A 27,986-nucleotide genomic window follows, 5' to 3' on the forward strand; every position below is an offset into this window, starting at 1 on the left:
CTATTTAAAGGCTAGAGTATACAAATGAGTTTTAAGGTGAGACTTAAATGCTTCTACTGAGGTGGCATCTCGAACTGTTACCGGGAGGGCATTCCAGAGTACTGGAGCCCGAACGGAAAACGCTCTATAGCCCGCAGACTTTTTTTGGGCTTTGGGAATCACTAATAAGCCGGAGTCCTTTGAACGCAGATTTCTTGCCGGGACATATGGTACAATACAATCGGCAAGATAGGATGGAGCTAGACCGTGTAGTATGTTATACGTAAGTAGTAAAACCTTAAAGTCACATCTTAAGTGCACAGGAAGCCAGTGCAGGTGAGCCAGTACAGGTATATATGTATGTATATATGTATATAAAGGTATATACAGTATAGGTATATATGTATGTATATATGTATATAAAGGTATATACAGTATAGGTATATATGTATGTATATATGTATATAAAGGTATATACAGTACAGGTATATATGTATGTATATATGTATATAAAGGTATATACAGTACAGGCGTAATGTGATCAAACTTTCTTGTTCTTGTCAAAAGTCTAGCAGCCGCATTTTGTACCAACTGTAATCTTTTAATGCTAGACATGGGGAGACCCGAAAATAATACGTTACAGTAGTCGAGGCGAGACGTAACAAACGCATGGATAATGATCTCAGCGTCTTTGGTGGACAGAATGGAGCGAATTTTAGCGATATTACGGAGATGAAAGAAGGCCGTTTTAGTAACGCTTTTAATGTGTGCCTCAAAGGAGAGAGTTGGGTCGAAGATAATACCCAGATTCTTTACCGTGTCGCCTTGTTTAATTGTTTGGTTGTCAAATGTTAGAGTTGTATTATTAAATAGAGTTCGGTGTCTAGCAGGACCGATAATCAGCATTTCCGTTTTTTTGGCATTGAGTTGCAAAAAGTTAGCGGACATCCATTGTTTGATTTCATTAAGACACGCCTCCAGCTGACTACAATCCGGCGTGTTGGTCAGCTTTAGGGGCATGTAGAGTTGGGTGTCATCAGCATAACAGTGAAAGCTAACACCGTATTTGCGTATGATGTCACCTAGCGGCAGCATGTAGATGCTGAAGAGTGCAGGGCCAAGGACCGAACCCTGGGGAACTCCACACGTTACCTTAACGTAGTCCGAGGTCACATTGTTATGGGAGACACACTGCATCCTATCAGTAAGATAAGAGTTAAACCAAGACAGGGCTAAGTCTGACATACCAATTCGTGTTTTGATACGTTCTAATAAAATATTATGATCGACGGTATCGAAAGCAGCGCTAAGATCGAGGAGCAGCAACATAGATGACGCATCAGAGTCCATCGTTAGCAATAGATCATTAGTCATTTTTGCGAGGGCTGTCTCTGTGGAGTGATTTGCCCTGAAACCGATATCTTGTCTTTGCAGTCTATTCGCATAGCTCGGTTGGGAGACCGGCCGTGCCAGCAACTTGAAGGTTGCAGGTTCGAATCCCGCTTTCGCCATCCTAGTCACTGCTGTTGTGTCCTTGGGCAAGGCACTTTACCCACCTGCTCCCAGTGCCACCCACACTGGTTTAAATGTAACTTAGATAGTGGGTTTCACTATGTAAAGCGCTTTGAGTCACTAGAGAAAAGCGCTATATAAATATAATTCACTTCACTATTCAATTGAATACAAGTTGAAAAGGATTTGCAAATCATTGTATTCTCTTTTTATTTACTCTTTACACAACGTGAAAACTTCACTGGTTTTGGGGTTTGTAGTTCCTCCTCAGCAGTGTTTCCAGAAGCTTCTTGTTCATGTTTTGCCTGCAACATCCATCCATCCATCCATCATCTTCCGCTTATCCGAGGTCGGGTCGCGGGGGCAGCAGCCTAAGCAGGGAAGCCCAGACTTCCCTATCTCCAGCCACTTCGTCTAGCTCTTCCCGGGGGATCCCGAGGCGTTCCCAGGCCAGCCGGGGAGACATAGTCTTCCGAACGTGTCCTGGGTCTTCCCCGTGGCCTCCTACCAGCTGGACGTGCCCTAAACACATCCCTAGGGAGGCGTTCGGGTGGCATCCGGACCAGATGCCCGAACCACCTCATCTGGCTCCTCTCGATGTGGAGGAGCAGCGGCTTTACGTTGAGCTCCTCCCGGATGGCAGAGCTTCTCACCCTATCTCTAAGGGAGAGCCCCGCCACCCGGCGGAGGAAACTCATTTCGGCCGCTTGTACCCGTGATCTTATCCTTTCGGTCATGACCCAAAGCTCATGACCATAGGTGAGGATTGGAACGTAGATCGACCGGTAAATTGAGAGCTTTGCCTTCCGGCTCAGCTCCTTCTTCACCACAACGGATCGATACAACGTCCGCATTACTGAAGACGCCACACCGATCCGCCTGTCCACCTCACGATCCACTCTTCCCTCACTCGTGAACAAGACTCCTAGGTACTTGAACTCCTCCACTTGGGGCAGGGTCTCCTCCCCAACCCGGAGATGGAGATGCCTGCAACATTTGTCCCATAATATTATCTATTTTGCACTTTTTGCCACTGGTGTTTAATTTGGAGAATTTGCAAAAGTCGAGTAAGAAGCCACTGAAAAACACTCATTGCTACTGTGGGCCAACTGAGTGAAACTGCATAAGCAAAATACCTTATTCCTCATAAAAAGAAAAAAAAAAGTGGGTGGTACCAGTGATAAGAACCCCATCCGTTTATTCAGAGACACTCGACATCTGCGCTCGCACAAACATGCAGAGAGTGAAAAGCGCATGAAGAGCACGCCATGCTGTGCTGACTGACTGACTGACGGCGGCATGGAGAGTAGTGCAGCTCATCTCAAGCACACTCTTAACGCCGGCAATGAACACGCCGGCTGGACTGACTTCTTCCAGCAGGTCACATCAAAATGGGAAGAAGTCCTTTTCGCTGACATGTCAAGCCCACCAGAAATAATTCACAGTCGGAGGTGGAACACGGGGGCCTGCGGCAGTAATCTTAGTTATCAGTCACCTTAAGATTAACCCATATTTACTTTGATTGATTGATTGATTGATACTTTTATTAGTAGATTGCACAGTTCAGTACATATTCCGTACAATTGACCACTAAATGGTAACACCCGAATACGTTTTTCAACTTGTTTAAGTCGGGGTAAACGTTAATCAATGAATGTGATGCATTTTAATGCAATTTAAAGCCTAAATTTTTACAAAATCCATTTAATGACTTTTGGTGCTTTTCAATGATCCATGGAAACCCTGTTGTAATGATTTTAAATGTAAACTAATCTACATCTTGGATGCATTGGATGAGCAGAGATACACGCTAGACCAGGCCTGGGCAATTATTTTGACTGGGGGGCCAAATTTAGAGAAAGAAATGTGTCTGAGGGCCGGTATATCTATTTTTAGGAACACTAATATAAAACCTCACAACAATGTCTGATTGAATGCTAAAAATATTGTGACAGACCACCTTAAAAAACATACTGGAATTTTACATTTTTTTCCTGAATGAGACACTCAGAATGTGCATGAAAAAAAAAAGAATGTGGGATTTACGATAACAGTTCGAGATGCTACCTCAGTAGAAGCATTTAAGTCTCACCTTAAAACTCATTTGTATACTCTAGCCTTTAAATAGACTCCCTTTTTAGACCAGTTGATCTGCCGTTTCTTTTCTTTTTCTTCTATGTCCCACTCTCCTTTGTGGAGGGAGTCCGGTCCGATCCGGTGGCCATGTACTGCTCGCCTGTGTATCGGCTGGGGACATCTCTGCGCTGCTGATCAGCCTCCGCTTGGGATGGTTTCCTGCTGGCTCCGCTGTGAACGGGACTCTCGCTGCTGTGTTGGATCCGCTTTGGACTGGACTCTCGCGACTGTGTTGGATCCATTATGGATTGATCTTTCACAGTATCATGTTCTCATATGTTCTCATAGTCATCAGTATCATCAGTATCACAGTATCATGTTCTCATAGTCATCATTGTCACCGACGTCCCATTGGGTCATTATTGTCACCGATGTCCCACTGGGTGTGAGTTTTCCTTGCCCGAGGATGTCGTAGTGGTTTGTGCAGCCCTTTGAGACACTAGTGATTTAGGGCTATATAAGTAAACATTGATTGATTGATTGATATTAACTACGTACGATAAAACACTGAATATTGATAATAGACGAACGTCACACCCCCTCTCAATCGACATATTTTACAATCAAGCGAAGCACAACAAATATGCAACAAACACAGCGACATATGAATGTGAAGGGTAAACATCTGATATATCTGTTATATCACTAAGCTTTAGAACTTTGTTGGAAAAATCTTCTTCCGCGTCAGGCCCTGACAACCACATTTCAGGCTCTGGAAACACTCTGTGGAAATGCTCCCCACCCACACTGCATGGTGCCTCGTCTGAGCTGTTGTGACTTACATTCCCATAGTAACTAATTAGATAGATAGATAGTACTTTATTGATTCCTTCAGGAGAGTTCCTTCAGGAAAATTAAAAAATTATTATATAAATATAATTAGATGACCATAGTAACTAATTAGTAGGGCTGCGAATCTTTGGGTATCCCACGATTCGATTCAATATCGATTCTTGGGGTCGCGATTCGATTATAAATCAATTTTTTCAAAATCAACGCGATTCTCGATTCAAAAACGATATTTTTCCGATCAAAACGATTCCGTATTCATTCAATACATAGGATTTCAGCAGGATCTACCCCGGTCTGCTGACATGCTAGCAGAGTAGTAGATTTTTTTAAAAAGCTTTTATAATTATAAAGGACAATGTTTTATCAACTGATTGCAATATTGTACATTTTTTTTAACTATTAAACGAACCAAAAATATGACTTATTTCATCTTTGTGAAAACATTGGACACAGTGTGTTGTCAAGCTTCTGAGATGCCATGCAAGTGTAAGCCACTGTGACACTATTGTTCTTTTTTTTAATTTTTTTAAATGTCTAATGATAAAGTCAATGAGGGATTTTTAATCACTGCTATGCTGAAATTATTGATACTGTTGTTGATAATATTCATTTTTGTTTCACTACTTTTGGTTTGTTCTGTGTTGTGTTTGTGTCTCCTCTCAACTGCTCTGTTTATGGCAGTTCTGAGTGTTGCTGGGTCAGGTTTGGTTTTGGAATTGGATTGCATTGTTATGGTATTGCTGTGTATAGTTTTTTTGGATTGAAAAAAAAAAAAAAATCGATTTTTAAAAAATGAGAATTGATTCTGAATCGCACAAATTGAGAATCGCGATTCAAATTCGAATCGATTTTTCCCCACACCTCTACTAATTAGATTACCATAGTAACTAGTATATACTGCAAAAGCGCAGTTTCCAACTATAGAAATGCTTTGTATAAATCAAGACTTATCGTCATTAGAAACATCACTGCACATCATAATGGCGGCTATGGTTAAAGATCTCAAAAAAATATTTGGGAATGACCGGCTGGCCGGATTGAAAAGCTTAAAGGGGAACATTATCACCAGACCTATGTAAGCGTCAATATGTACCTTGATGGTGCCGAAACATTTTTTTAACAATTTCCGAACTCTAAATGGGTGAATTATGGCGAATTAAACGCCATTCTGTTTATCGGGCTGGAGGCGATGACATCAGAATGTGACGTCGCCGAGGTAACACAGCCACCATTTTCATTTTCAACACATTACAAACACCGGGTCTCAGCTCTGTTATTTTCCATTTTTTTTACTATTTTTTGGAACCTTGGAGACATCATGCCTCGACGGTGTGTTGTCGGAGGGTGTAACAACACTAACAGGGAGGGATTCAAGTTGCACCACTGGCCCCAAGATGCGAAAGTGTCTGCCGCCAGACCCCCATTGAATGTGCCAGAGTGTCTCCACATTTAACCGGCGATGCTAGGGCAGACATGGCACAGAGATCAATCAATCAATCAATCAATGTTTACTTATATAGCCCTAAATCACTAGTGTCTCAAAGGGCTGCACAAACCACCACGACATCCTCGGTAGGCCCACATAAGGGCAAGGAAAACTCACACCCAGTGGGACATTGGTGACAATAATGACCCAGTGGGACGTCGGTGACAATGATGACTATGAGAACCTTAGAGAGGAGGAAAGCAATGGATGTCGAGCGGATCTAACATGATACTGTGAAAGTTCGATCCACAATGGATACAACACAGTCGCGAGAGTCCAGTCCAAAGAGGATCCAAGACACAGCAGCGAGAGTCCCGTTCACAGCGGAGCCAGCAGGAAACCATCCCAAGCGTAGGCGGACCAGCAGCGCAGAGATGTCCCCAGCCGATACACAGGCAAGCAGTACATGGCCGCCGGATCGGACCGGACCCCCTCCACACGGGAGAGTGGGACATAGAAGAAAAAGAAAAGAAACGGCAGATCAACTGGTCTAAAAAGGGAGTCTATTTAAAGGCTAGAGTATACAAATGAGTTTTAAGGTGAGACTTAAATGCTTCTACTGAGGTGGCATCGCGAACTGTTACCGGGAGGGTATTCCAGAGTACTGGAGCCCGAACGGAAAATGCTCTATAGCCCGCAGACTTTTTTTCGGCTTTGGGAATCACTAATAAGCCGGAATCCTTTGAACGCAGATTTCTTGCCGGGACATATGGTACAATACAATCGGCAAGATAAGATGGAGCTAGACCGTGTAGTATTTTATACGTAAGTAGTAAAACCTTAAAGTCACATCTTAAGTGCACAGGAAGCCAGTGCAGGTGAGCCAGTACAGGCGTAATGTGATCAAACTTTCTTGTTCTTGTCAAAAGTCTAGCAGCCGCATTTTGTACCAACTGTAATCTTTTAATGCTAGACATGGGGAGACCCGAAAATAATACGTTACAGTAGTCGAGGCGAGACGTAACAAACGCATGGATAATGATCTCAGCGTCTTTAGTGGACAGAATGGAGCGAATTTTAGCGATGTTACGGAGATGAAAGAAGGCCGTTTTAGTAACGCTTTTAATGTGTGCCTCAAAGGAGAGAGTTGGGTCGAAGATAATACCCAGATTCTTTACCGTGTCGCCTTGTTTAATTGTTTGGTTGTCAAATGTTAGAGTTGTATTATTAAATAGAGTTCGGTGTCTAGCAGGACCGATAATCAGCATTTCCGTTTTTTTGGCGTTGAGTTGCAAAAAGTTAGCGGACATCCATTGTTTAATTTCATTAAGACACGCCTCCAGCTGACTACAATCCGGCGTGTTGGTCAGCTTTAGGGGCATGTAGAGTTGGGTGTCATCAGCATAACAGTGAAAGCTAACACCGTATTTGCGTATGATGTCACCTAGCGGCAGCATGTAGATGCTGAAGAGTGCAGGGCCAAGGACCGAACCCTGGGGAACTCCACACGTTACCTTAACGTAGTCCGAGGTCACATTGTTATGGGAGACACACTGCATCCTATCAGTAAGATAAGAGTTAAACCAAGACAGGGCTAAGTCTGACATACCAATTCGTGTTTTGATACGTTCTAATAAAATATTATGATCGACGGTATCGAAAGCAGCGCTAAGATCGAGGAGCAGCAACATAGATGACGCATCAGAATCCATCGTTAGCAATAGATCATTAGTCATTTTTGCGAGGGCTGTCTCCGTCGAGTGACCTGAAACCGGATTGAAAGGTTTCACATAGATTGTTAGACGCTAAGTGTTCATTTAACTGCTCCGCAACAATTTTTTCAAGGATTTTTGAAATAAAGGGAAGGTGAGACACCGGTCGGTAATTTACCATGAGGTCAGGATCGAGGTTAGGTCTTTTAAGAAGAGGATGAATAACCGCTTTTTTGAATGCTAGGGGAACAGTGCCCGAGGAGAGTGATAAGTTTATAATATTTAGCACTGATGGACCTAATAATACAAAGAGTTCCTTGATCAGTTTCCCAGGAAGAGGGTCAAGTAAACATGTTGTCTGTTTTATTCCATTTACACGTTGTAACAATTCCTCTAAAGTCATTTCCTCAAAACGAGAGAAACTATTTTGGAGGGCAGTATCCGCCGTATATACAATCGTGTCAGTGTTAATAGAACTCCGAGATGTATGGATAACCTGCAGATGCATTTGTAACGATAGTCAACGAAATCACAAAGGTGAGTTTTGTTGATGTTGACTGCCAGCTAATCAATGCTAACATGCTATTTACCGGCGATGCTAAAGCAGACATGGTACAGAGATGTATGGATAACCTGTAGATGCATTTGCAACTATATTACGTTTCCTTCCACCCACATTTAATGCGAAACAAACACTTACCAATCGACGGATTTAAGTTGCTCCAGTGTCAAAAGATGCGAAAGTCCTGATCGTTTGGTCCGCACATTTTACCGGCGATGCTAACGCAGCTATTCGGCCATGCTATGGCTATGAATAGCGTCAATAGCTATTCGCTCAATAGCTTCAGTTTCTTCTTCAATATTTTCATACTCCAACAATCTGTTTCGATACATGCGTAATCTGTTGAATCGCTTAAGTCGCTGAAATCCGAGTTTGAATCCGAGCTAATGTCGCTATATCTTGCTGTGGTATTCCCATTGTTTGTTTACATTGGCAGCACTGTGTGACGTCACAGGGAAATGGCCAGTGTCTTCGCAGAGAGTCGAAAATAAGGCACTTTAAAGCTTTATTTAGGGATATTCCGAGACCGGTAAAATTTTGACAAAAACTTCGAAAAAATACAACAAGCCACTGGGAACTGATTTTTATTGTTTTTAACCCTTTTGAAATTGTGATAATGTTCCCCTTTAACTGGCCGCCTTAATTTGCCCAGGTCTGCGCAAAAACCTTAAAGAACCATGCTGCTAACTGTATGGAAGTAAAAGGCTGACCTTACCAGCGAGAGTAATACAAGTTATGACTGCCGTTCCGACACAATGGCGGTGACATGGCACCTCTCCCTCCTCGCCTTGCCACATCTTTTGTTCTCGCTCTCAGCAGTCGGCTAAAAATTGGCTGCTCTTTTTTTCCCCCATGTTGTGTGACTAATGGTGCCTCATGGGCTTTGGTTTTGCCACGGGCGGGCAATGTAGGCACAAGCAAGTTAAATTAGGCGTGAGTGTGCCCTTCTACTTTGTCATTGAACTGTAGTTGTTGTGTATTTATGACTGTTGACACGTGAACATACAAAATCTGGTATTCAGAAATCTGCTCGTAGCTCCGTCAACAAACCCCTTTTCCGCAGGAAGTGTAAGGAAATCTGTTGAATGCAGTCAATAAAAAGCCTTAAAGTGCTCACTGAGGACTGGAAGTATTCTGGTGAGAGTCCCTCTAACTGCAGGATACGGTCCTCCAGCTTTTTCAACCTCTGGTAGACGCTCAATGGAACTGGACCCGCTGCGTAACAAAACACATTAACAACCACATTCTGTTCCAAACAACACTTTTATTGTGGAAAGACCTTACCTGTCGGGAGTTTGAGGTGGAATTCCATGTTGTTGAGGCGTTCCTCGACGGCCGGATTGCCGCAGTCGCGTGTGGCCAAGGTCCGTGCCTGGTCGAAGGCCTCTCCTTGGACCCCCGTGCGCGTCTGAGGGCCGTACGTGTTGACTACCCGCGTGACTGCACGGAAACATTCACAAAAGGGACAACTAGGAAAGCACTCAGAAAACGCAGACCTCCGCCAGGCCCTGTCTGCCGAGTAGGGATGGGCACCTTTCACAGGTAATCAATACCGTACCAGTTTTCTGTAACTTTTGAGTGTGTCAGTAAATATGAATTGTTTTCAATATGAAAATCTTATTTTTAATGGAATATTTAGAATTGAGCCAATTATGGTAACTTCTGTATAGTTGTCATATATATATTTTTAAATTACATTTCTGAGGCCGAGTGCGCTCTCAGTGCTGCTGGAGTGATGGCCAAGTGTTTGTGTAATGAACATTTTATATCACGGTTATTGTGACCAAAATTAGCACTAGGGATGCACCGAAATGAAAATTTGTGGCCGAAGCCGAATAAAATTTAAACGCTTGGCCGAATAATGAATGCCGTTTTTCACAATTTTTTTATATTTGATAAATAGCCTAGAATAAATATTTAGACATGTTTTTCAAATAAAGTATTTTTTTATTGAATATTGACATTTTTTTAATAATCCAATAGCCTTTGCTTTTCAAAAAAAGCACAATTTATATTAGGCCTTCAAACAAAACATGCATTCCAAAAACAAATAAAGTGCATTAAAGTGGATAAACCCACAACAAATGAATTATTGTCCTTTTGGTAAAAGTCTGCTTAGCCACAGTAGATATGCTAATAATGTAAACAGAAGGCTCAAGTAAATCTCAATTAAGTGTGTGCTTGTAACCTCATACACTTATACAGGTAGCCTACACAACAGGCTAATAATGTAAACAGAGGCCCCACTAAATCTCAATAAGTGTGTGCTTGTAACCTCATACACTTATACAGGTACACAACATATCCGTCACTGCACGTTGGTTGATTGCGTCACCGCGTCAAAAAATTGCGTCACACGCCACTATTCGGCCTTGTCTTTAACTCATTCCACCGAAGGCCGAATGTGGCTTTTTTTGCCATATTCGGCCGAATATATTCGGTTACCGATTAATCGGTGCATCCCTAATTAGCACCGTTACTATGTTGGCATTATTGTTGAATGTGCTCATCAAGTACTTACACATGCACTGAAATTCTTATATTTTTTTAAATACCTAAAATAAATACACACTTTTAGAACTATTTTGCATGTTTTGTGTTTGTTATTCTTTACTGATAGTGTTTTAGTCTTAGTATTTCATCTGTTTTAGGGAGTAAACTTTTAACGTTGATTGATTGATTGAAATGCGGTGCAAATAAAATCTATAATTGTTTTATTTCTGGTGGGCGTTCTACTTGTTGGTTGTCCAACACTTTTCAAAAGGTCCTTAATTGATTGATACTTTTATTAGTAGATTGCACAGTTCAGTACATATTCCGTACAATTGACCACTAAATGGTAACACGCGAATAAGTTTTTCAACTTGTTTAAGTCGGGGTCCACGTTAATCAATTCATGGTACGAATATATACTATCAACATAATACAGTCATCATAGTATGTACATTGAATTATTTACATTATTTACAATCCGGGGGGTGGGATGAGGAGCTTTGGTTGATATCAGTACTTCAGTCGCACCTGTGTCTTGTATTTCTCAGATAGATAATTTTGTGACTTTACAGCAAAGCCCGTGGAATCAATTTTATAACCGAATAGCTTAGTTGTTCAGACAGCAATGTGTTTATATATGTTTAGACTGAGGTATGTCGTTCCTTAATGGGGAAAGACGTTAATGTCTCTTGTTTTTATCTTAGCATTTAAGCAAGCGTGACTTTGCAAGTTTTCAAGGCAGCGATCACACAGCTTTTCAATCTTTTTACTTTAATACAGCGAGTTTAATTTTTATATTTGCTCAGAAGCAAAATCGTCAATCATTCAAATTAGACAAAGGCATCCCCACCAATCCAATGCCTCAGGTAGATTGCAGTTGTGTGGAAAACACAAAACAGTACATTTTAATAATAAATCCCACCTTTTACGTGGCTTTTAAATCCCGGGTAAGGCGTAAACACTGCATCGGTTCTGGCACAACTGTTCTCTGGTGGGCAGAAAGCGAGAGAAATACAATTAAAAAAAGAACAAAAACGTGTGTGCAACGTGGCTCTCGTTTAGGGGTGTCCAATGTAACGTCGGGGGGCCACTTGCTGTCCGCAGCTAACTTTTTAAAGTAGCGGTAGAGTGGAAAAACAAATTGCCTTTATATTGAAGCTATTATCATACATATCTTACTTACGACACCTATAGACATCCTAAATTTCTGAATAAAAAGATTATATCAAAATAGTATCAATCTCAAGGAGATTCCAGAGCCATTTTGAGAGATAATGAAGAAGCCAGACATGTCATGGCGTGATGTAGTAGTAGTAGGGACCGCAGATATCTTCCCACCAAAAACAATGAAAATTGCGCAGACTTTGTGAGAGCAAACAATTACTTAGGGCAAAATGATGATCCAGAATCTTATTTTGTTGATCAGGAATATAAGGACGATGAGCTACAAGTAGGGGTGTAACGGTAAGTGTATTTGCATCGAACCGTTTCGGTACGGGGGTTTCGGTTTGGCACGAGGGCGTACCGAACAAGTTCGGAAGCAGAAGTCTTCACAAGCTGCTCTGCTTTCTGCCTCTGTCTCTGCCTCATTGTCCTGCCAACATAAACATCTGATTGGTTACATACAAAGCCAATCAGCAATGCGTATTCAGAGCGATGTAACCACCAATCAGCAGTGCGTATTCAGACTTCAGAACGCATGTTGTCAATGCTTTAGCGTCGAGCAGATATACGTCTAGCAGGGGAGGAGCGGACTTTACCCAAATTATACTAAACACTTCCCAGTCACAACTATAACTAACATCACTATGATCCCGTTGACCTTCTAGAAACTTAAACTGCAGCTCAGCTCGCTTACAGTATATGCTTGAGATGAAGGCTAATTAGCTTTTAGCGTAACCTTAGCTCATTTTTCTGTGTGTGAGAGTGTGTGTGAGCGTGTGTGTTTTAGGGGCAGCAAAGCCCTGTCTATCTGTTATTTCATTGAACTCCATTGTGTTTAGGGATGAATAGTCTCTCCTATTGCAGTTGTACTATTTTTCAGCTATAGTTACATGAATCATTAGTAATGTAGCAGCCTAGTTTTGAATAGCAGGGTCTCTGCTATCACATGTTGATAAATATACAAAATTTACATAATAAAAGTCAACTACAGGCTTCCCAAATGCTGTAATAAATTAAGCATGATGAGTTGACAAACGGTTTCAATGGAAACTGTTAAATTTTAAACTTTTTATATGTAGAAGAAAGGTTTTTTCATTTTAATCAAAGCAACAACTTGAGGCAGTTTAATGTGGATTAACGTGGGCAGAATTATTATAGTGTTCCCAATGTTAAAAGGATAAAGCCATTGTTTACAAATTTGGTATATAAATAACCCAAAAATTTATATTTTGTTGATTTCTTACTGTATAGAAAATGAACCGAACCGTGACCTCTAAACCGAGGTACGTACCGAACCGAAATTTTTGTGTACCGTTACACCCCTAGCTACAAGTTTTAGAAGCAATACCAAAAAAAATCATTTTTCGCGAAACACTACAGCATCGGGCAACAGTATAGCCAAGTGCTAAACAAGAAATACAAAGTACAAACCCCGTTTCCATATGAGTTGGGAAATTGTGTTAGATGTAAATATAAACGGAATACAATGATTTGCAAATCATTTTCAACCCATTTTCAGTTGAATATGCTACAAAGACAACATATTTGATGTTCAAACTGATAAAAAAACATTTCTGCAAATAATCATTAACTTTAGAATTTGATGCTAGCAACAAGTGACAAAGAAGTTGGGAAAGGTGGCAATAAATACTGATAAAGTTGAGGAATGCTCATCAAACACTTATTTGGAACATCCCACAGGTGTGCAGGCTAATTGGGAACAGGTGGGTGCCATGATTGGGTATAAAAACAGCTTCCCAAAAAATGCTCAGTCTTTCACAAGAAAGGATGGGGCGAGGTACACCCCTTTGTCCACAACTGCGTGAGCAAATAGTCAAACAGTTTAAAAACAACATTTCTCGAAGTGCAATTGCAAGAAATTTAGGGATTTCAACATCTACGCTCCATAATATCATCAAAAGGTTCCGAAAATCTGGAGAAATCACTCCACATAAGCGGCATGGCCGGAAACCAACATTGAATGACCGTGACCTTCGATCCCTCAGACAGCACTGTATCAAAAACCGACATCAATCGCTAAAGGATATCACCACATGGGCTCAGGAACATTTCAGAAAACCACTGTCACTAAATACAGTTCGTCGCTACATCTGTAAGTGCAAGTTAAAGCTCTACTATGCAAAGCGAAAGCCATTTATCAACAACATCCAGAAACACCGCCGGCTTCTCTGGGCCCGAGTACACCCCTTTGTCCACAACTGCGTGAGCAAATAGTCAAACAGTTTAAGAACAACATTTCTCGAAGTGCAATTGCAAGAAATTTAGGGATTTCAACATCTACGGTCCATAATATCATCAAAAGGTTCCGAAAATCTGGAGAAATCACTCCACATAAGCGGCATGGCCGGAAACCAACATTGAATGACCGTGACTTTTGATCCACCAGACAGCACTGTATCAAAAACCGACATCAATCTCTAAAGGATATCACCACATGGAATCAGGAACATTTCAGAAAACATGTGTCACTAAATACAGTTCGTCGCTACATCTGTAAGTGAAAGTTAAAGCTCTACTGTGCAAAGCGAAAGCCATTTATCAACAACATCCAGAAACGCCGCCGGCTTCTCTGGGCCCGAGATCATCTAAGATGGACTGATGCAAAGTGGAAAAGTGTTCGGTGGCCTGACGAGTCCACTTTTCAAATTGTTTTTGGAAATATGCGACATTGTGTCATCCGGACCAAAGGGGAAGCAAACCATCCAGACTGTTATCGACGCAAAGTTCAAAAGCCAGCATTTGTGATGGTATGGGGGTGCATTAGTGCCCAAGGCATGGGTAACTTACACATCTGTGAAGGCACCATTAATGCTGAAAGGTACATACAGGTTTTGGAACAACATATGCCGCCATCTAAGCGTTGTCTTTTTAATGGAAACCACTGCTTATTTCAGCATGACAATGCCAAGCCACATTCAGCACGTGTTACAACAGCATGGCTTCGTAAAAAAAGAGTGTTGGTACTTTCCTGGCCCGCCTGCAGTCCAGACCTGTCTCCTATCGAAAATGTGTGGCGCATTATGAAGCCTAAAATACAGCAGCGGAGACCCAAGACTGTTGAACGACTGAAGCTCTACATAAAACAAGAATGGGAAAAAATTCCACTTTCAAAGCTTCAACAATTAGTTTCCTTAGTTCCCAAACGTTTATTGAGTGCTGTTAAAAGAAAAGGTGATGTAACACAGTGGTGAACATGCCCTTTCCCAACTACTTTGGCACGTGTTGCAGCCATGAAATTCTAAGTTAATTATTATATGCAAAAAAATAAATTTAAGTTAATGAGTTTGAACATCAAATATCTTGTCTTTGTAGCATATTCAACTGAATATGGGTTGAAAAGGATTTGCAAATCATTGTATTCCGTTTATATTTACATCTAACACAATTTCCCAACTCATTTGCAAACGGGGTTTGCACAAACATAATAAAACCATAGCTTACTGTACTGTCTGCTCTTACTTTGACAACGACTGATATGTCCATATCCTCCCAGAGCATGTTTCGTAATCTAGAATTACTTTGACAAACCGAACGCGATGATGCGGGAGCAGCAGGACATTGCTACCGGCTCACAGCAAAAGGCTACTTATCATTGCACCGCTAAGTAAATAAATTGTTTGTGTTAGTGCTTATTATAACAACGTTGCTAATAATTGGTTAACATTCAGATAACGACATGTATAAAGTGTTTTGTTGGCGGATTTTGGATGGTTATTTAGAGGGTTTTTTGGGGCAAAATAGAGATCCCTTTTTATGTACCGAAATTTTCAGATTATAAGGCGCACTTAAAATCCTATAATTTTTTCAAAGATCGACAGTGCGTCTAATAATCTAATGTGCCTAATGTACGGCATAATTCTGGTTGTGCTTACCGACCTCAAAGCAATTTTCTTTGGCACATCGTGTAATGATAAGTGTGGCCAGTGGCCACACATAAAATATATTTGTGGACTGCAATATGATGGCAGTACACAACATCAAAACGTTAAATGTTCCATTGAGAATAAAGAATATTACACACAGCACTCAAAAATCTGTCAAAATGTTTTCAGTGCGACTTCGGTAAGCTGTCAAGCTGCATCGCTTGATGGATTGTCGGCGAATTAAATATACAAGTATCAATATGGTGTGTGTATAAGGACTGCAAAATAGCAGACATATTACCTAGCATTTTGTTTCGCAATATTATACAAAACCTACTTTTCTTACCTTCTGGTACCTGCTGATGTGTATTTGGGATCTGCATAAGTCCTAAAAATGTGTGCGCGTCCGCAATTGTAGTCGATAAGCTTCTTCTTTTTCTCTACTTTATGTGGCATTCATCCTCCGCTGTTGCCATTTCTAATATAAAGTAGCGTTAAGTTCTTACTTATATCTGTCAGTAGACTAGCTATCAAAGTGCTAAAAACTGTAGTGGTTTTACATTATTCACCCACGGAACTTTAGTTATTAGAGGGTTCTGGTCGGACGGTGTTTCACGGGACACAATTCCGGCGATGATGTTGCATTATTGAGCCACGGATGAGAAGATGCTGCTCTGTTATTGATTGAAGTAAAGTCTGAATGCCATTAAAACAGTTAGCTCCATTTTTTTGACACTTCTTCCACTATAAGACCGTCCACAAAAAGGCGCATCCTGAAGAGACGCTCAGTAGTCTACTTGAAAATGGTCCGTAAAACATCATCCATGCAACATTTTGACCAAAGAACCACCATTACATGTTATGTAGACAACAAGACAGTGTTTTAAATTTAGAAAAAACTCATATGAGCCCTTTAATGGATGAACAAAGACCTGAATAGTGCGCCCTATGGTCCGAAAAATGCAGTATTTATTTATTTACTACTTAGAATGCATAAAAACATAAAAACATGTGTTTATGTCTGATGTAGACATTTTGAATGATAGACAGCACATCTCTGTCTAATTTTTGCGTATTTCCAGGACTGATACTATGGTCAGAGTAAAGAAGCGTTACAACAATCTCTGGAAATAGCCGAAGGTATTCGAAACGGAATATTGAAAATGGCTGACTGAAATTTGTGGCATTTCGTAATGTTTAAACTGTGTTTTTACATACTTTGCGGATGGTAAATACTAAAAGATATGGTTTAAACACAATTAAGCATCCAAAATCAACTTGTATTTCCACGTTACTGGTACTTGAACGGCACATTTTTAGAAATAATGTTAAAAAAACTAAAAACTAAGTGGAATAGAAGAGCAAATAGGTGGAATGTAAAAGAGAAAAGGTTGCAATGTTGGCTCGAGTAACACAAAGCTGCCATGCAGCCTGTTTTTCTCTCTAAAACTGTCATTGCTCAAAACATACTAATGATTCAAAATCAATGTTATGAATTATTGACCAATTCAAAGCTCCAATTACTTCACATCAAAAAAAATCTACTTTGAAACATTTTTGGGGGGAAATGTTGGATATTGTGTGTGTTTGACGTGGAAGAAACAAAGTTCTCTTACAAAAAAGTGCATAAAACAAACATAAAACATAATGACAATGTATACTGTAATCGATGGATTGAAAATACAAAAAAAATAAATACAATTATAAGTAGGGCCTCTTTGGATCCTGAGGAATTTTAGCTGGATGTTTTAAACGATTACTCAAATAATAATAATAAATTAAAATCAATGTTATGAATTATTGACATATGTAAGACTACTATTACTTCAAATATTCCCCGGTGGAATTTTTTTTTTGGGGGGGGGGAATATGGCATTTGTATTTTTTTTGCCATATAAACAAGGCTTTGACAAAACGGGGCATACAACATAAAAAAAATTGTTTTAATTGTATCGACAGTTGATCTGGTGCACAGGTGTCAAACTCACAGCTCGGGAACCAGATGTGGCCTGCCATTTAATTTTTTTGGGCCCTCGAAAGCCTGGAAATATGTATTTTCTTACTAAATGTATTTTCTTTCTATTTTGGGAGAAAAAAAATGTATGTATTCATGTAATCGCAAATTATGTTTACTTAAATAATGCCTAATTTTGAAAAAATACATCATCAATCATTCAAAACATTTTTAAAATACAAATAAATTCCCGGGATCCCCCGGGAAGAGCTAGACGAAGTGGCTGGAGATAGGGAAGTCTGAGCTTCCCTGCTTAGGCTGTTGCCCCCGCGACCCGACCTCGGATAAGCGGAAGATGATGGATGGATGGATGGAAATACATTCTAAAAATGATTTCAAAGCAAGGTATCCATCATATTGTGCAATGTAAAAGTAGCTATAGATTTCATGGTCAAATTGTAAAAATTAGTGTGGTTTTTACAGCATTTTTCACTGAATGAAAAAAAATATATATTTTTTTACTGTAATAAACTGTGGTGACGTTTTAGCATTTACAGTAATATACCGCAAAATCTACATTTGTTGATTTACGGTAAAAAAAAAATTAAAAAAAATGGTGACTCAGGTGCCAAATTGTTTTTAAATTAAAAGAATAAAAAAAACTAATATACATTTTGCAGTGAAATTCTGGCAATTGAGCTGCCTTTTTTTTTTTTTACCATAAAAACAGCAGTGCTGTTTTTCCCATTTACAGCAATATACACTACATTTTGAAGTGACATTTTTGCAATTTACCAAATTTTTTTACAGTTTAGTTAGAAAAAAAAATCTACTAATAAAATGCAGAGAAAATTGTGTAATAATAATATTCTCTGGGGCCAAACATAACTGCGATGTGGCTCTCTGTGAAAACGACTTTGACACCCCTGATCTAGTGATTTAAGCTTTGAATATGACAAATTGATGGATTATTTATTTTTTACATTTTCATGACTGAAACCATTCCGGTTCACCAGAACTCAAAGGGGACCCCAAAATGTAAAAAAAAAAAAAAAAATCTATATATGTATGTATATATATTATATTGGTATTAAAAATGGCCCTCAAATTCTTTCATTTTTCAGTGTGCGGCCTTCAATGTCAAATATTGGACACCCCTGCTCTGTTGTTCTCCGCTCAGCCGGCCGCGTTTTGGAGGCCGTTAGCTACTTGAGCCATGCTCTCGCTGCAGTTCAGGCTGACCTCTCGCCTTGTGGAAATCAGCTCTCTCCCAAACATTGGCAATCTGTGTGGCGGCTCCCACTCCAACCTGACACATTCATAGCTCCTCGCCCACCCGCCTCCTCCCTCCCGCTCCATCCTCACCCTGATTGCAGTCGATCACGTTGCAAAACTCGCGCACATTGTTTTCATTGATCTCCATCTGCTTGCGCTCCATAAATGCAGATATTCTCCGCTCGATCTACAGAAGGGAGAGACGACACAGATAATGACAGACGATTGATCGATAAAATATTCAAAGGTGGGGCAGAAAAGCAAAATAGCTTTGTGTTGTCGTCGCCATGGCTGTGGGCGAAATGATAACACACCGAGGCAAACGGCAATTTGCATGAGGCAAAATGACGATTGCAATTCCAGGTAGGCAAAACACGCCGGCGGACATCACATGATGGAATATGAATACTGTTTGCTTGGCTACCAAAATAAATGCGCAACAGAATGGGGGCCTCTTCTCCTCCATCCACATCCAATCTCAGAGTAATGAGCATCCACTTCATAATCCATCAAGGACCCGGCCCTCGCTCAGAGCCCTCCAGCAACGTGGTCTCTTCTAGCGGACCACGCCGCTAAAACCCCCCCCCCTTTATTCCCTCTCCCCGACTCGCCTAGTCATCGGCTCTCTGTGCAGTCAATTACCAACGATTATTCATTTTGTGTGACATGGAGTAAAAGACAATAAATAAAAATAAAGAGGGCTCGACAGCTGCCTGACTTAAACGGACCTCGGACTTGCCCGCTCGGATCTGCACCAGGACGTCGCTGGTCGCCCCTGACGCAGCTGCCATGGCGTTGGGGAGGGGAGGGCCTCGCTCGGGCGGGGTCGGGTCTTCCGGAGCAGACGTGGACACGGCGTCACGTGGAGTCTCCTTCTTAGTCGCTAATAATGTGGGACTGTCAGCCTTCGTCAGGGTCCTCAGGCTTTCTGACACCGTCTGAACAAAGAAAATTGTAACACCATAACACATACTGTATATTCCTATATATATATACTAGGGGTGGGCAAATTAATGCATTAATTACGCGTTAACTAATCAATCTATTAACGCCGATAATTATTTTATCGCACATTTGCGTATGTTGTTTACATGCTTTTATTTTGTTAACGCCTTTTCTTAACAAGATGGCATCTCCCGGATGTACTTCGGCATCGAGGGGCTCTTGGTAAAGATGGAACATTTGTCAAAAATACCGGACAATTCTGCAAATGTCATGGCTGGCTTACAGCGTGGTCACTCCGGGATCACTTACGACCGCCAGACAATTCTGGATGTGGATAGATCGGGCCGTTTTGGACTGAATGACGCGTGCTTGCTAGACCGGCTAGCTAGCATGGGAATACTTTGCCGGCTACATCCAGCGGCTTGTGAAGCAGCGGAGTATATGTGTTGTCTGTCTATTTATGAATAATGCAGACCAGGAGTGTTGGCTGAGTTATTAACGTTTGCTTTCAGAGCGTGCATATCACAACATACAAGATGCCGTCATGGCGACACACAACCTGTTGCATGCTGGGTAGGGTAGTTCTTTTTTTCCCTGGCTCATAACATCACAATATAGTACCATGTATATGCGTTCAGTTTATCAAAGCACCAAGCAAACAATCGGAAAATTCCCATCATATCAATTCTTAGATATGGTCATAATATTTTAAGTGCACTACGCAGAATAAATACAACATTATTAATATTGCTACTACGGATAATTTGATCAAAAATTCCCTAAAACAGCCCACTACCTATAATATAGGTTTTTTAAACATAAGATCCCTGATAAAAAAAAATGTTTCTGCTGTTACCTCAGAAATTGCCTGTTCAGATGTTATGATTGTGGCTCAGAGATTTGTATGTAGATTATATTTATTTTCCATAACAAACAGGATAACTTAAATACCCTGGCAGTGGCAATAAGCTTAAATGTTTGTATTTATACAAGGACTGATTTAAATTGTGTTTGCACAACAAATGTTTTGGCGCTTTTGTTCATGTGGGAGAATATTCCAATAAAGGTGCACTACACACTACTTTTGAATTCATTATTGGGCTTTGCGTATACAATGCAGTTAATCGCGATTAATCTGAGAAATAGTGCGATTAACTTCGATTAAAATTTTTAATCGTTGCCCAGCCCTAATATATACATAACAAATATTCCTGTATAAATACGTAACACTTTACATTCAAGCAGTTCTTAGCGATTACCTGTAAGTTAGTGATGTGCTGCTGCAAACAGCTGTAAACATGTGATGCGTCTGAAGACTGAAGACTCGCGGCATCCATGTTGGCGTTCACTCTGAGCACCGCGTCGCCTAAGTTGAGCTGCATTGTAGACACAAAGCAATGATGATGAGCACGGTTAAAGGGGAACTGCACTTTTTTGACATTTTGCCTATCATTTACAATCCCTATACAAAACAAATGTTTTTTCTTCTTTTTATGCATTCTAAATCGTAAATAAATATAACAACAATATCACCTAACAATAGAGGTAATGGAAGTGGCTTTATTGCACCTATAAAGCGTTCTAAAACACCCCAAAACATCCATCAATGTTTTATATACACGCTGTAAGTATATATTCAATGTAGTAGTGTTGTACGGTTTACCGGTACTAGAATAGTATCGCGGTGCTAATGAAAATTACCGGTTCCCAGGCATGACGACACGTCGTGACATTGCTGTTTTTACGAGCAGAGGAGCATATTCGGCAGCGCACACACACGGAGCGCTTAAAAGCAGACACACTGTGTGTACAGAAAAGGGAGAATGGACGCATTTTGGCCTATAAACTAACAATAAAGGTGAAGTTATAACACTGAAATACTCTCAGGAAGAGGTGCCTTAAGACATGGTTAGCTAGCTAGCGGCTAACATCCATCCGCGGTCAGCAATGTTTTAGCTACTTCTAAATCACTAATCCTGGCCTCCATGGCGACAAATTAAGTGAGTTTTTTTACAGGTATCATTAATCACAGGAGGACGAGAAATAGCTAAAAATGCTTCAGTACACACCGGCGTCACAATGTAAACAAACGCTATAGGTGGATCCACACCAGACATCCACTGCAATGATACAATAGCACATCTCGTCGATACTACTATTACTACATGAATATTTTTTAGCTTTTTTCCTTTTTTTAAATTCATATTATGTTTATAAACTCGGGAAATATGTTCCTGGACACATGGGGACTTTGAATATGACCAATGTATGATCCTGATATCGGATTGATACCTAAATTTGTGGTATCATCCAAAACTGATGCAAAGTATCCAAACCACAGAAGAATAAGTGATTATTACATTTTAACAGAAGAAGTGAAGATAGAACATGTTAAAACAGAAAATAAGCAGAACAAGTGGATTAATAATACATTTTTACAGCTTTCCGTCATAATATTGACAAGATAAAAGAATGGAAAATGACACAATATGTTACTGCATCCGTCAGCAGAAAAACTAGGAGCATTTGTTTGTTTACTAACTACTTAGACAAGTTGTCTAGCATGTTCACTATTTTATTTGAGGACAAAATTGTTCTTCGATGGCAATAATAAACATATGTTTAATGTACCCTAAGATGTTTTGTTAAAATAAAGCCAATAACGCCATTTTTTGTTGTGCCCTTTATTTAGAAAAGTATCAAAAGGTATCGAAAAGTATCAAAATACATTTTGGTATTGGGACAACCCTATAATGTAGTAACAGGCACATTCATAACAACATAGTCATTTTATGCATACAGTGGCGCATTAATTTTACAGATGCATCTCAACGTTCTCTAAACCTACAACAAAGACTGGTTTGGGACAAATGGCGATCCAGAAACGTGTATTTTCGAGCATAAATAGAAGGAGGATGATCGACATGTTTTAGAAGCTGTGTGCTAAACAGATCCTGCTGTAGTAAAACACTAAGGGTCAAGTAGCAGTGTTGCTAAGTGCTAAACAAGATACACAAACTATGAACATAATAAAACAATCACTTACTGTATAATGCCTGCTCTCACCGAGATGACGATGAATGGGATGTTTATATCGCCCCGTTTGGATGAAGAATAAATACAATCCACACAATGGGTTAAAAAAAGGTCTATGCAGTCTTTTCGTGTTTTTCTCGCTGTCTTTTAAGTTGAATGTCAAAATGTACCAACTACCCAGTTTATGATACATATTAAGTTTACTTTATACCTTTTGTTTTCGCCCTCTTTTTGTGCCCTTGTGTACATTATCCGTTCCATCCTTTATAACAGCGTTACTGTGTGGAACAATTTCCCTTGTGAATCAATAAAGTTTGTCCAAGTCTAAGTCTAACCTTTTACTATCCAGGTGAGAGACATGATTTATAATCCAAAATTAACCTTTACTGTGATCAATGCGACGCGAAAATAAGTGTCTCCTGCATAGCTTATATTAACAAAAAATCTAATACTTGGTTAAAGTTGAGGTCACAAGATGTAAAGTGAGTATTTTGGGCAGTTTTCAGTGTTTATTAAGAGGGCTTTGTGGTCAAAATAAAGGAGCTCTTATTGACTCTAGTGTTAGCTGACTTTTCTTAACATGCATTTACGATTTAGAATGCATAAAAAGGAAAAACATACGTGATTTTGTCCTACAAGGGCAAAATTCCCCCAAAAAAGTGCAGTTCCCCTTCAAATTGAGCATGCAACTATGTGAACATTTTTGTAAATACAAAAGCCAATTTTATTACCGATACTTTCTTAATAATATAACCGGCTTGCAGTTGATGCATAGGCGCCGATCTACATTTCTGCCAGTGGGTGTTCGGTGTGTGTGTGTATTAGTGTGGTCCTCATACCAATATTTTAGGATGTAACACCACTACTCCTATGCTGTCTATGTAAACAACCGGGCTGAAATAAAGCATGTTCCAGTCCTAAATACCCAGTGTATTATTTATACAATAACATTTCATGGTGGCAGCCGTGGGATAAAGAGATCACCCACGGAGCAGAACTGGGGGGGAGTTGGCCGAGGATAATTCTGTCGTCGCCCGCACGTGAAGAGCCGAGCTAACTGATAGCAGCCGTCTGATAGCAGTTTTCTAAACTGGACTTTCAATCGAAGCAGGGGGTAATAAAGGAAGATCTCCATCGAAACAGAGAGACTATTAAAACTGAAGAAAGATAAAGAAGACTTCTATAAACAAGTTATTGATGCTTTTGATCAAAAGGATTCAATCAATCGATCAATAAATCAATGTTTACTTATATAGCCCTAAATCACTAGTGTCTCAAAGGGCTGCACGAACCACAACACAAACCACTACGACATCCTCGGTAGGCCCACATAAGTGGAAGAAAAACTCACACCCAGTGGGTCGTCACTTCATTTAAAAGTAAGACCATAACACTGTTTTTTTTTTTATTAAATGTGCTTTTCATGATGGTATCCTTACATCACACTCAAATGTTTACCGCGTGCTAGAGATGCGCGGATAGGCAATTATATCATCCGCAACTGCATCACTAAAGTCGTCATCACCCACCATCCACCCGAACCAACATTTTATCAGAACCGCAACCGCCCGCCTGTTGTTATATATCCGGAGTCGGCGTCCTTTACCACTAAAAGAGCTAGTTTGACCCATGTCACCAAGTAAAGAAGGTAATGGGAGCCGCCAACGTTCTCGCGAATATCCGATGGTGCTCATTCAGATAACGGGAATAAGGGCGTGCTGTGAAGCCATTGCCTGACACCTTCAACAACATGTACGAACCGTTTGCCAGTCCAGCAACATGTTATATGCAGCTTCCGCAGATACACCTACAAGATCGAAAGGCATACTGGGTGATACAGAGTACACTAATAGTTGTGATATAAACAATTTTAACACTCTTACTAATATGCGCCACGCTGTGAAGCCACACCAAACAAGAATGACAAACACATTTCGGGAGAACATCCTCACAGTAACACAACAAAATACCCAGAATCCTTTGCATCCATGAGACTTCCTGAATATACTTCACACCCATCCGCCCCCAACCCTGCCCACCTTACCGACGTTGTCATTCTTGTTTGATGTGGCTTCACAGCGTGGCGCACATTAGTAAGAGTGTTAAAATTGTTTATATCACAACCATTAGTGTACTCTGTATCACCCAGTATGCCTTGCAGTCATGTGCGTGTGTCAGTGGAAGCCACACACAACACATTACTGGACTTGCAAGTACATTGTACATGTTGAGAAGGCGTCAAAGGCTTCATAGCACGCCCTAATATTTATTACCTGGGTGAATGCTGGCAGACATACTTGAGAGTGTTTACGTCAACTAAAATCTTCTTCGCTTTGTGACACAGGTCCAAAATGTTTCTTTGAACGGTAAAAGTTACCGATCTCTGAACCACGTATATCATATATTTCCAAATGGTTCAACCGCCACTCGCCCGAATCTATTTAAAATCTATTTTTGCGTCATGTCACCCACCCGACCAATCCGCGGATGAGACCGCAAACCGCGCATCCCTACCGCATGCCTTTGGTAAGCACAGGAGTGAGAAGAGTTTTTAAATTAATTAGCGCCCCGGGCGGCAATTCAAGGCATTATGGTACTTAGAATTTACAACCCCCTGGCACTTTTGTACTGTTGTTGTACTTACTTTGATTATTATTTCTCAACTGTTTGTATATGGTACTTTGATTATTATTTCTCAACTGTTTGTATACGTTGAAATTTATAAATAAAGGTTTATTAAAAAAGGTAAAAAATACAATGCGCATGCGCGCGCACACATACAGTGTATATGTAAACAAACTTATTTTGAAGGAATATAATATTTGGCACACTGGGTGATTAGTACATAGTAAAATGTATATAAATGCATTAACTTTGCTCTAAAAATAAATTTAAAAATGTTTTCTCACGAGTTGCTGCTCATGATTGTATTGACTGCCGCTACTAGCGTTAGCATGCTAGCTGTTAGCTAACCCGGCACTTGGCTCTAAAACACTTTCACGGCACGCAAGAAACACCCGAACTGACCTCTCTTCCGAAGTCTACTAGCAGCTCCAACAGCACAGCCAGGCAGTCGGAAGCGCTGGACATTTTTTTACTGGACTCGCCGCTCGGCTTCAGCGCCGTGGTCGCCATTGCGCTGTGACGTTAGCGGCTAAACAGCTAATTTTTGATTGGCTGAAAAACAGGAAATGGATGTGTACGTGCGTCTTGCGTCATGAAAATGGGCGGAGCAAAGATAGTCAACAGTGCCAATGTGCAATATTTCAACGACTTTTATAGAATAGAATAGAATAGAATAGAATAGAATAGAAAGGACTCCAATTTAAGGTGCGGTGGTGGAAACAAACATGGGATAAAAATAAACTACACAAGAAGTACGAAAGATAAACAATAAGAATTGAAATAAACAGACTACTATCCAATAAAAATAATAATCTTTTACACCAGTGGTTCTCAGCCTTTTTTTCAGTGATGTACTCCCTGTGAACATTTTTTTTAATTCAAGTGCCACCCTAATCAGAGCAAAGCATTTTTGGTTGAAAAAAAGAGATAAAGAAGTAAAATACAGCACTATGTTATCAGTTTCTGATTGATTAAATTGTGTAACAGTGCAAAAATATTGCTCATTGGTGGTGGTCGTTCTTGAAATATTTGTAAAAAAAGATTTAAAATTAACTAAAAACTTGTTGAAAAATAAACAAGTGATTCAATTATAAATAAAGATTTCTACACATAGAAGTAATCATCAACTTAAAGTGCCCTCTTTGGGGATTGTAATAGAGATCCATCTGGATTCATCAACTTCATTCTAAACATTTCTGCACGCAAAAATAAATATTTAACATCAATATTTATGGAACATGTCCACAAAAAATCGAGCTGTCAACACTGAATATTGCATTGTTGCATTTATTTTCACAGTTTATGAACCTACATGCATATTTTGTTGAGGTATTATTCAATAAATATATTTATAAAGGATTTTTGAATAGTTGCTATTTTTAGAATATTTAAAAAAAATCTCACGTACCCACTGGCATACCTTTAAGTACCCCCAGGGGTACGCGCACCCCCATTTGAGAACCACTGCTGTACACTATACAAAACAATATACAAAATACTGTACAATATACAGAACACGAGAAGATTACCGGAGTGATAACAATCAGATTATTTGACTTGAGTTGAGTTTGAGTTTATTTGGAACATGCATGCATACAACATGATACATCACACATGCATGCATACAACATGATACATCACACATGCATGCATACAACATGATACACCACAAATGCATGCATACAACATGATACATCACACATGCATGCATACAACATGATACATCACACATGCATGCATACAACATGGTACATCACACATGCATGCATACAACATGATACATCACACATGCATGCATACAACATGGTACATCACACATGCATGCATACAACATGATACATCACACATGCATGCATACAACATGATACATCACACATGCATACAACATGATACATCACACATTCATGCATACAACATGATATGTCACACATGCATGCATACAACATGATACATCACACATGCATGCATACAACATGATACATCACACATGCATGCATACAACATGATACATCACACATGCATGCATACAACATGATACATCACACATGCATGCATACAACATGATACATCACACATGCATACAACATGATACATCACACATTCATGCATACAACATGATATGTCACACATGCATGCATACAACATGATACATCACACATGCATGCATACAACATGATACATCACACATGCATGCATACAACATGATACATCACACATGCATGCATACAACATGATACATCACACATGCATGCATACAACATGATACATCACACATGCATGCATACAACATGATACATCACACATGGATGCATACAACATGATACATCACACATGCATGCATACAACATGATACATCACACATGCATGCATACAACATGATACATCACACATGCATGCATACAACATGATACATCACACATGCATGCATACTACATGGTACATTACACATGCATGCATACAACATGGTACATCACAATTTCCAGTTCCTGTA

General features: G+C 40.0%; 1 protein-coding gene across 4 annotated transcripts in view; it reads right to left on the bottom strand.

Annotated features, from left to right (window-relative positions):
• Nucleotides 1–26,063, bottom strand: part of mbip (MAP3K12 binding inhibitory protein 1) — a 29,002-nt gene extending 2,939 nt beyond the window's left edge. For 2 of the 4 annotated variants that reach the window (XM_061896242.1, XM_061896241.1), the window contains exons 1-7: nucleotides 25,898–26,063; nucleotides 21,094–21,210; nucleotides 19,618–19,827; nucleotides 18,980–19,076; nucleotides 11,535–11,600; nucleotides 9,404–9,559; nucleotides 9,237–9,334 (exon numbers count right to left, since the gene is read on the bottom strand). In XM_061896242.1, coding sequence (XP_061752226.1) covers nucleotides 9,237–9,334; nucleotides 9,404–9,559; nucleotides 11,535–11,600; nucleotides 18,980–19,076; nucleotides 19,618–19,827; nucleotides 21,094–21,210; nucleotides 25,898–26,005 — 852 coding nt within the window. In that variant the 5' untranslated portion in view covers nucleotides 26,006–26,063. The remainder of the gene's footprint in view (nucleotides 1–9,236; nucleotides 9,335–9,403; nucleotides 9,560–11,534; nucleotides 11,601–18,979; nucleotides 19,077–19,617; nucleotides 19,828–21,093; nucleotides 21,211–25,897) is intronic. The other 2 variants (XM_061896243.1, XM_061896244.1) reach the window with 2 other exon arrangements.
• Nucleotides 26,064–27,986: the final 1,923 nt, after the last annotated feature.

This window comes from Nerophis ophidion, linkage group LG03 (assembly GCF_033978795.1).
Source record: "Nerophis ophidion isolate RoL-2023_Sa linkage group LG03, RoL_Noph_v1.0, whole genome shotgun sequence".
NCBI lineage: Eukaryota > Metazoa > Chordata > Actinopteri > Syngnathiformes > Syngnathidae > Nerophis > Nerophis ophidion.